The sequence below is a fragment of the Etheostoma cragini genome, chromosome 6, assembly GCF_013103735.1.
Source record: "Etheostoma cragini isolate CJK2018 chromosome 6, CSU_Ecrag_1.0, whole genome shotgun sequence".
NCBI lineage: Eukaryota > Metazoa > Chordata > Actinopteri > Perciformes > Percidae > Etheostoma > Etheostoma cragini.
In genome coordinates this window covers 1478730-1489022 of record NC_048412.1, presented here as the reverse complement: position 1 = coordinate 1489022, position 10293 = coordinate 1478730, and the positions used below count along the sequence as shown (strand labels likewise).

The window sequence follows — 10293 nt, the reverse complement described above, 5'->3', positions numbered from 1 at the left end:
AGAGCACCTGGCAGTGCCCAGGAGGTGAACTGGCATCTCTCCAGCCACCAATCCACGCTCCCAACTTTTTTGGGTCCACACGGGGATTTGAACCGGTGACCCTCCGGTTCCCAACCCAACTCCCTATGGACTGAGCTACTGCCACCCATGTCATTCATACTGTGTACTGTAAGCTACAATTTTAGTATGAGGCTAGTCTATATATTTATCATATGCTGGATATTTAACAACGGTTCATCTACGGGAGAGTTCCGGCAGATTTCCCTCTCTTTCTACTTTCTTTGAGTTAACTTTAAACTCCAGCGCAGAGCAACATCTTCGTTACCGGCTGAAAAAGTCAAGTTTAGAATAGAACTTTGACAATTTTAGAACTGGTGGGATGTCTGTGGACGAAGTACAGATGGAGATGTAACCATGTATCAGATCATTTCAATAGCTCAACAAGCTCAATAACAGTTAACTTTGTATTCAATGCTACTTTATATATGTATACAGTCGCTCTCCGGCCTCAGGTCTGTGCGCCAGCACCCCCCGCCCCTCTCTTTTTTTCTCTGCACTACTTACACTTTATATCTTTGACTTTCTTTTATCTTTATTATTTTGGATTTTTGAAATTGTATATTGTTATCCTATATTCTTATATTTTTGTGTCAACGCTGTAAAGGGATTGCTTTAATCTCGTTGCACAGGTACCGTGTACTTGTGTATAATGACAATAAAGGCATTCTATTCTATTCCAACCTAATTCCATATTAAAGGAGTTTTCTTTTGCAGGGTGCAGATATTGTCAACCAGAACAAGTTCCTTCATGAGACTGATCTGCAGAGCCCCAGTCGCTGTGTCCGGAGCTCAGCGCCGCCCAAAACCATTGTGATTGGTTTAAAGAAATGTGAACAACTCTGACCATTACTTCTTCTATCCTGGGACTGCTGTGTGGAAGGGCCAGACCTTCCTCCGCAGAGCTGTGGAGCCAGATCTGACAATGCGAGACCCAGTATGAGGCCTGGTGTTAATACGCATTGTGTATGCTAAAGTGTTAGCATGGAACGCTGCTTTCATTTAGGACTGGGTAGCCCAAAGTGCTGCAGTAGCATGGAGCTTATACTTTAGCTGGTCAATGATAATACTTAGGGATACATGTCAGAATCACTGAAATTCACATTTCTACATTTGTACAGGGAGAAATCCATTTTATGGCACATTCCACTCAAAGGTCCTTCAGGAAATCCTAATAGGATTCATGTTTGTGTATGATAGATATTAAAGTCCATGTCATCAGCATACATTATCATACAGAACAAATAGTGACAGTAGGCCCATGCTAATCATTTAGCATACATTACGTACAGGCTCCATGCTAATACTTTATCATACAGAAATGTGAGTGGGACTATCCCCCATGCGTTCTACTAAAAAATGGGCTCTTTAATATTTCTTCGTCCTCGGCTTACAGTAAGTGTAATTCAGTTTAGTGTGAAAGATGTAAGTGAGCATGATTGTAGTCACTGTGTGTAACACTGCCGTACTGTGTGACCAGAAAGGTCTCTCACCGGGTTTGAAGTGTGGCAAAGAGTTAACCCCAGGCCAGGTGTCCTCAGATGGGGTGCCGAGGACCTGGAAAACACAGGAGGATGGCAATGAGAACAAGTGAAATAATACCCAAACAATACTGCTAACTCGGAAAATAGGTCTTCCAGCACCGTGGTGGAGCTGCTGCTCCGCCCCGAGCGTTCCATACAGACGCTTGAGGGAGATTTTTGCTGAGAGACCCTGACCAAGCATCGGTATTTAATGAGTTGAGAGTGAGAACGGGTTGTCGTCTATGTGCATTTGTGGTTTAATGGACCCACACTTACAGGATTAGAAGGATCATAAACAAAAGGAAAGAGAGACTCTATCAATCACATTCACTATACACTATTATTTGTATTAGGTTAAATACCACCGACTGACATATTGAAGAAAGCTGCAGCACAAAAATCATGAATTCATCATTTACAAAACAATGCAAAGATCATTGAACAAATGATGAACTTGTAGTATGATGCTCTTGCGAGTCAATGTCAATCAGAGGTTATCTAGTCCATATCCTTCGAGTTCCACTTACGGGATATTTACGTATTTTCCGTCCCTGTCCTCTGTCTTTGTATTGGCGTTTTAACCTGGTGGATTTCTGAGGACTATGGTAACCTGGTCCTCAGATCTCTGCAGGGTAAATCTAGACAGCTAGCTAGACTATCTGTCCAATCTGAGGACTATGGTTACCTGGTCCTCAGATCTCTGCAGGGTAAATCCAGACAGCTAGCTAGACCATCTGTCCAATCTGAGGACTATGGTTGACGACTATTTTGCAGTGACTCTATGCAGCACTACCCATGACCATTGTGATTGGTTTAAAGAAATGTCAATTACACAGAGCAGGTTTTCCTCCCTCCCAGCAAGCTGGGTAGACTAGCCGGACGGTCTGGTAATGCGAGACTTGAGGTTCTCGGACAAGAAAACTAGGTTGCAAGTGTAAACTATGTGTTATGGATTATAGATCTTCTTATCTAGTAGTTTTATGGTTGTGCTGGTAGGAGCATTAGAAAGAGAGGGACAACCTGCACCATAACTGGCTGCAGTTTGGTAAATTGCTTGTAAACACACTGAGAGAGGATTTAAATGTGTATTTTTATTCTCTCTTTTATGATGTCCCTCTGGGGCCAGGAAAAACCTCTTTGGGTGGCCACAAAAATTCCTCTACGCAGAAGAAACCCTGTTAGTGCAACGTTTAAGGCCAGGCTGGCTGAGGTCTCACCAGGGATGGAACGGAACCAGTACATCTACTCAGGGACTGTACTTTTGTACAAAATGTTGAGGTACTTGTACTTTACTAGGGTAAATGGCTTGGGTATTCTACTTGTTACTCCCCTACATTCATCTGACAGCTTTAGTTACCAATAACTTTAGTTACTAGTTACTTTCCACATTAAGATTTAAGCTCACTAAACACATATTGGTTATAAATCTATAAAATGTTTTATTATAAAGTAACCTAGCAACAATATATAGGCCTCCAGGTCCAGCTGAGATGATGATGTCATAAAAACACACAACTGGTTGGATCCTTTACTCTAACATGGGAGGATTCTTCTTTACTTATAATACTCCAACTAAGTTTTCCTGATGATACTTACACACTTTTATTTAACATTTTCAATGCAGGACTTTAACTAGTGACAGTATAGTTACAATGTGGTAATGGTACTATTACTGCAGATGTGAATACTTCTTGCAGCGCTGGTTCTCACGCACACAGCCTGGCTTTACGATGACAAAAGCCAGAGCAGCGGACATGACTTCACCTGATCCATCACAGTGTAATCGTTTCCAGACCGTCTCTGATCTGCAGCACGCCACAGCAGAGCAGCTGATCCGGGGTCGGCTGATCCGGGATCGGCTGCTCCGGGGTCAGCTGATCCGGGGTCAGCCCGGGTGAGTACACGTGCACACACTGACTGAAGCTGTGGGTCACTGGGATGCCCTTTACGCGGCCCTTGTTGGCACGGATGTCGTCTCGCATGTCCAGACCTTCCTCCAGAGCGCTGCAGAGGAAGGTCTGGCTGGTCCACACAGCATTCTGGGATAGGAGAACAACGTGCTCTGGTTTATCGGCATGTCTTTAAACCAATCACAATCGTCTTGGGCGGGGCTACGCGCCGGACAGGGCCACGGTGCCTCTGCTAAATAGTCTCAGGAAGGAACTGATTGGCACCGGAGCAACCCCCGACGTGGAACATCGTGAATATGGACTAGCATGGCTGAGATCATTGTGGAATGTTCTATTACTGTACTTCAGTCCAAATGTTGAGGTACTTGTACTTTACTTGAGTCGTTTCATGCCACTTTCTACTTCTCGGCTCCATTTCAGAGAGAAGTATTGTAGAAACATAGTCTTGCATTGGAAATACTACTTAAGTACAAGTCTGTGAGTATCATCAGGAAAAGGTAGTTAAAGTATAAAAAGTAAAGAATTCTCTTCCCGTTGTAGAAAGAGTAAAGGATCCAAGCCGCTGTGTGTTTAATGACATCATCATCTCAGCTGGACCTGGAGGTCGTTATATTGTTGCTAGGTTACTTTATAATAAAACATCAGATTCATAAACTACATGCACATGGGTCCCACAACTAAAATAATATCATTGATCTCTTCATTGCACTCATGCTTCTATATTGTTTCTGTTTAGAGTATGTATATATTGTGTATATATTAGTGTGTATATCTTTGTTTTGGTTGTTTTGTGTGTGTAAGCACAGTGTGAGTAACGATGCTCCAAAGAAAAATTCCTCGTATGTGTCCACATACCTGGCAAATAAAAGCTGATTCTGATTTTGATTTAGTGTGCAGTAACTAAAGTAACTAGTAAAAAAGTAACTAAAGCTGTCAGATGAATGTAGTGGAGTAACTAAAGTAACTAGTAACTAAAGTTAGTGGAGTGGAGTAAAAAGTTGAACATTTCTTTTTGAAATGTAGCAGAGTAGAAGTAGAAAGTGACATGAAAAGAAAAGACTCAAGTAAAGTACAAGTACCTCAACATTTGGACCCATGTGCATTAATGGAGTAAATGTACTTAGTTACATTCCATCATTGATTCTAAGTAAAAAATGAAAAGATAGTTCATGAGAAATGAGAAAGAAGTTACCAAGATGGCAAGGTGAATAAAAAAAGCCAAGGTGTTTCCAAAAGGCCAGAGTCTTGTTCCGGTTCCTTCCACGGCGGTGCCAGGTGATGTAATGCCTAGGACCGGCACTAGAGGGCAGCACAGCACCACAAGGACAAGGACAGGGACACTGCAGACAGCAGGCCATGTGCCGGCTCAGCCACTGGACTCGGACTATGCTCAGGCCTCTAATGTGTGTTTAACCCTCGTGTTGTCTTCCTGTTAACTATGAACTTGTCCTTCCAGGTCAAAATTGAATTATTTAAAAAAAATTGATTCATGTCATTTTTTTAAATTGTTACCTATGATCACATGATAGATAAATTGATAGAGAGATAGACAGATAGATAGATAGATAGATAGATAGATAGATAGATAGATGGACAGATAGATAGATAGATAGATAGACAGATAGATAGATAGATGGACAGATAGAGAGAGAGAGAGAAATAGAGATAGATAGATAGATAGAGAGAGAGAAATAGAGATAGACAGACAGACAGAGAGATAGATAGAGAGATGGATAGATGGAAAGATAGAGGGGCTCAGTTGGAACCTTAGACGAAACTTTCCATACAGCTTTTTACACTGACTTAATTTAGGCCCCCATCCGTCTTGTTTCTTTTTAAAATTCTCAATTTCGCGATTCCGTCCACGATTCTGTTATCACAGAAATGGGAAGACTTTATTTGAAGGTATCTACATAAGAGTGACGTAACACTGTCATGAACGTATGACACGGTCATGACACACGAACCCTAACTTGTCATGACAAAATAAAATTACTCTTACTAAAAGACGCGTTTTGTCACAAACATTTATGACTGTTTATAATGTTTATGACAAGTTCATGACAGTGTCATGTCACTCTTATGTAGATACCGTCAAGTACACGTAACCACAGAAACTATTGGGCTCTACATTGATGTTGCCATGACTCCTGTCCCCTAGTCACGGGGGACACCCTGAGCTTGTTAGACTTTGAACAAATGATGCTGATGCTGCGGCTGGGTTATTGCTCCCCTCTCTCCAATCCCTTTTGCTGGGACAGTTCCCAACGTGGCGCAGACAGACAAATGGACACATGAACCATGTTGACAGGGAAGACATGGCCGCCCACCAGGGAAGCCGGGCCTGTGTCTGTTCATCAGCGGATGGAGAGAAAGTTCTGACACGGTGGAATTCCTGTGAGGTCACAGGTCATCGCCCTGAGCTCTGCGTTCACATTCTGCTGGACATACATATCCCCCCCCCCCATCAACTCAACTAACTAAGTTACAGACCACCCAGACAGCCAGCCTCTACAGTCTGACCTTTACACAGGGCTCCCCTATCATATTTATGTTGCCAGAGAGAAAATGAAGAGGTAGCCAATGCACTGAGCTGACATGGACTTACAGGGGTCAAGGAGCGTCATAACAACGTCATACACAGTATTTACACACACACGCAGACTTGGTAAAGATTTTTCAGGATAATGCACATCAACATTTCTCTAAAATGCACCAGTGTTAGCCAGATTTCTTTTTTTTTACACATGCATGTCTTTATGGAGGGAGGAAACCCACACATACATGGAGAACATGCACTCTCCACACACACGCTCTGCAGAGCCAACTTGCTGTGAGGCAGACAGATTGGGGAAACAAATGTAAATCTAAATCAATATGATCCATGCCGTAAATACAAGGCATTGTGCCGTAATGACAAATTTAAGATTTGTAGATGTGGAATCTCAGGAATGTCTGACAGCTACGATGAAGCCCAGTCCAGTGGGCCAGAGTGCTGTCAATCCTACAATTGTAATTTCATTGGATCAGAGTTCTGTCACTTGGTTGCCTGTTGTGCAATCTTCCCAACCCTTTTCAATGACCAATTGATGTTTCCATGACAACTATCCATAATTCTGACACCATGGAACCAGCACTGGAATAGTTTTGTTTTTGTTAAAAGTGTCAGACTGAGCCCGTAGAAAATGTGTTATATTTGGATTTACCATTCCTTCAAATTGAAAACAAGTGAAATGAATAAATGAATAATTACAATATGTGGTTCTATCCTATCCAAAAGATCATTTTAGATGCTGTATTCTGATAAAATGCCGACTGAAAGACGATAAAGACGGTAATTTTCTGTAAAGTACTTTATAATTCATAATCTGCGAGTCAGGCAGCAAGCTGCTCCGTTTCTGAGACGCTCCCGGGTCGGTGTGGCGCATGGCGGAGGACGGAGGACGGGGCAGAACTGGATCGCAGGCGGAACCCAGTACAGATGTGTCCGGTGGAAAGCTGGCTAAGCAGGTTTGGGGAGGTGCGGGTTTGTAACTTGCATTTGTATCATCAGCGATCAAGCCCTTAATCCAAACCTGAGTCCCAGTCCTGACCCCAGTGGTAGCATCCTCCACATTCCTGCCTCTCCAACCTTTCCCGGCCAAACAGATTGGGGTCACTTCGAGGCAGGGGTCAAACGGATCACAACCTCAGCCGAGTGGATCAGCTGTCTCCCACTGCGACGGGTAGAATGTGTTCAGTAAGCCCCGGCTACCCTGTCTGGGTTTCAGATGGATGCTCATGTCACTGACACAGCGGCTGTTGGTGAAATGGTATTACTTATCTCCCCGGCAGCCTCCCGTTCTCTCCTGAGGAAAGATCAGCTCGCATGTGCACTGGCTTACTCTTCATAGCAGGAAATACACTCTGAATAAACAGGGTCCCTATAGAGAGAAATTGGGGATTTGCACTATGGAGCAACCTTCTGCTGCTGTAACAAACCCTTTCAGAGTTGTTCCGTACCGCCATGTTCAGGGGCTCTCTCGCAGAATGCCCTTTACAGCATTTATTCTTTTTAGCCGCATAAGCAGAAATACTTCTACACAAAAACATTTCGTTTATTAGGGACCATAAGGAGAAGATGGTGGGGGGGGGGGGGGGGGGGGGGGGGGGGGGGGGGGGGGGGGGGGGGGGGGGGTTACCAAATGAACGTTTCAGTGACACACGGGACATGAACCTGAGTCTCCTGGGAGAAGTCCTGTGTTGTTTGACCCACCCTTACTGTTCCAGTTATAGTTATGGTTATCGTTCTTGGTCTGGACAACCCCATCCTCTCTAAATATCATATCCTTTACCCATTTTCACTGAACAAGAATATAAAGCCATATCACAGCATGTCAGCATGCTAGAATATGCTCATTTGCACTGAACCAGAAGTAGAGTTGAACTGATGTCTCTATGTCTAATGTCTTTAGGTATGTACCAAAGTATTGGTCAAACCTAAATGTTGACCTAATGATGGAAGTTCTTCCAGGTCATCCTGAGGGAAAATTAATCTGTGTACAGAATGACATGATCGTCCATCCAGTAGATGGCTGACCCACACGGACATCCTTGGAGCCACTAGTGTGATTAAAACTGACCTTCAGCTCATTTAAACCTAGCATAGCCCATGTAAGCACCATTATGCTAATGCTATCATGTACAGTGCATAGCATTAGTGTGTGAAGCGTAATCACAGGGATCTACTCTCATTTTAGTCACAGCACTGAAGGCCAAAAGTAAATTAGTTTTAATTTTTAACTAAGAAAATGCTCTTTAGGCAACTACTTTCCTTTGCAGAGCCTAGTTTTGGTTTTCTTTTGGCGATACATGTTTGTTAATGTTCTGTTGAAGCTATCAGAAGACAGTGAAATGACAAAGGGAAGCGGCAGAGAGTTGGCGTTGGACTTATACGTCCACAGGTGGGCAGCTGTTTTCATTAGCTGACATTTCAATCGCTCCGGTTTTCAAAAATAACATGGTGCACAGCTGTCAGTTTTTAGTTTTTTTCATTTACTCGTAGCCATGTATATATACCGTCAAGAGCATGCCAGACCTGTAGGTGGCAGTGTGGCGAGAAGCTCGAGTCCACGTTAGCAAATCAGAATCCCCAAACTAGCAACAACAGCGACCAATCACTTCCTCTTTCTTCTCTTCCTCACTTCCTCAACTGCCTAAACCTCTGTTTATCTCAGTTTATATGCAAACGTGCAAATTAAGATTTCAAAAATCTGTCCGGAGTTATTAGAAGGACTCGTTTTCAGAGGCAAATTCTCCACTTACGTGTAAACGAAGGGTAAAAAACGATGGGAAATGTCTCTATTTGTCAAAATAACCATTAACGTGTAAACAGGGCCTTAATCTCGCATAGCTAGACCTTCCTCCAGAACGCTTAAACCAATCACAATTGCCTTGGGCAGGGCTAAGTTCCGGACGGAGCCACGGTGCCTCTGCTAAATAGTCTCAGGAAGGAAGTTGTTTTGGTGGAACATGTGTACGTTCAGAAGTAGTTTTTGTCGTCAACAGAAAACTGCGATTGGACAGATAGTCTAGGTAGCTGTCTGGATTTACCCTGCAGGGATCTGAGGACCAGGTAACCATAGTCCTCAGATTGGACAGATAGTCCAGCTAGCTGTCTGGATTTACCCTGCAGAGATCTGAGGACCAGGTAACCATAGTCCACAGAAATCCACCAGAGGTTAGAACGCCAACACAGAGAAAGAGGACGGGGACGGACATCTGGCCAAAAAGAGAGAAGAGGCAGCATTTACAGCCATTAATCAGACTGAGCTGTGCAGCAAGGCAGCAGGATTATTAATGAAACTGTCTTAATTGCAGTAATGCCCTACTCTGATTAATGACAATGATCACGTTATTATGGTCACATAAAGTTGTGCCAACTGGTTGTTGTAAATACCAAGTCTCATCTACAGAAACATAAGCCATCAGATTATCTGTACTCATTTTTCACCACAAACACCTATTTGGAGTTACACTAATATGAGGAGACAGCTCGTTGTCTTTTCAGTACACACGCACACACACACCTCTTCCTGACAGGCTATTTCCTACAGATAGACCTGTCCATATTCATAAAGTCATTCCAGCGGATTTAATCTTTTGTGTGGCGACAGATAGTTAACCAGCTCGCCTGAGCCGGGCCTCATCCAGGACAGCCTTTAATTCACACAGACATTCTGGGAGAGTGTGGGAGTGCGTGTGTGAGAGCGGTACGGATGTAAACGCCTATCTAAAGAAAGGCACAGGCCGGAGCTTGCTGACTGTACGCATGTTGATAACCAGGAATTTTGAAAAAGCCATGGAAATGACAAAGCCTCAATGCCGTCAAGGATAATAACACTGTGGAGGTGTGATATCAGAGGGAAATTGGCCCGTGAAAAGCTGGTTATAAAAAAAAAGTTGAGGACAGAAAAGCTATTTCAGGATTTATGTACCTATTTCTACTTGCCACAGGAGCCTGACTCTGTTTCATTGTTAATGTCCACATTAGTGATGAGCAGAGGTCTGTGGAAAACGTGTCGCAGCTGTATATTCTTGGATTGTGTGTTGATGTCGATGGCTTGGATCTATCAATAATCAAGTTAAAACAAATCCTGCAAAACTGAATATAAATATCGCTGATTAAACTCAAAATCGTGAGAAAGGACTCCTGTGCCTCCTGGTAATCCCAGCAGAAGATGAAGGGTTAGAGAGTTTGCCACTATCTTAGCTCCCACATACCCTCACACTCCCCCCAAGAATCCACACAAAGCATTTGGTTT

At 43.3% G+C, this 10293-nt stretch overlaps 1 protein-coding gene across 3 annotated transcripts in view; it reads right to left on the bottom strand.

Annotated features, from left to right (window-relative positions):
- The window catches only part of cdk14 (cyclin-dependent kinase 14), a 156964-nt gene that overhangs the window by 54329 nt on the left and 92342 nt on the right, over positions 1–10293 (bottom strand). For all 3 annotated transcript variants that reach the window (XM_034874747.1, XM_034874749.1, XM_034874748.1), the window contains one exon: positions 1551–1614. In XM_034874747.1, the coding sequence (XP_034730638.1) occupies positions 1551–1614 (64 nt within the window). The remainder of the gene's footprint in view (positions 1–1550; positions 1615–10293) is intronic.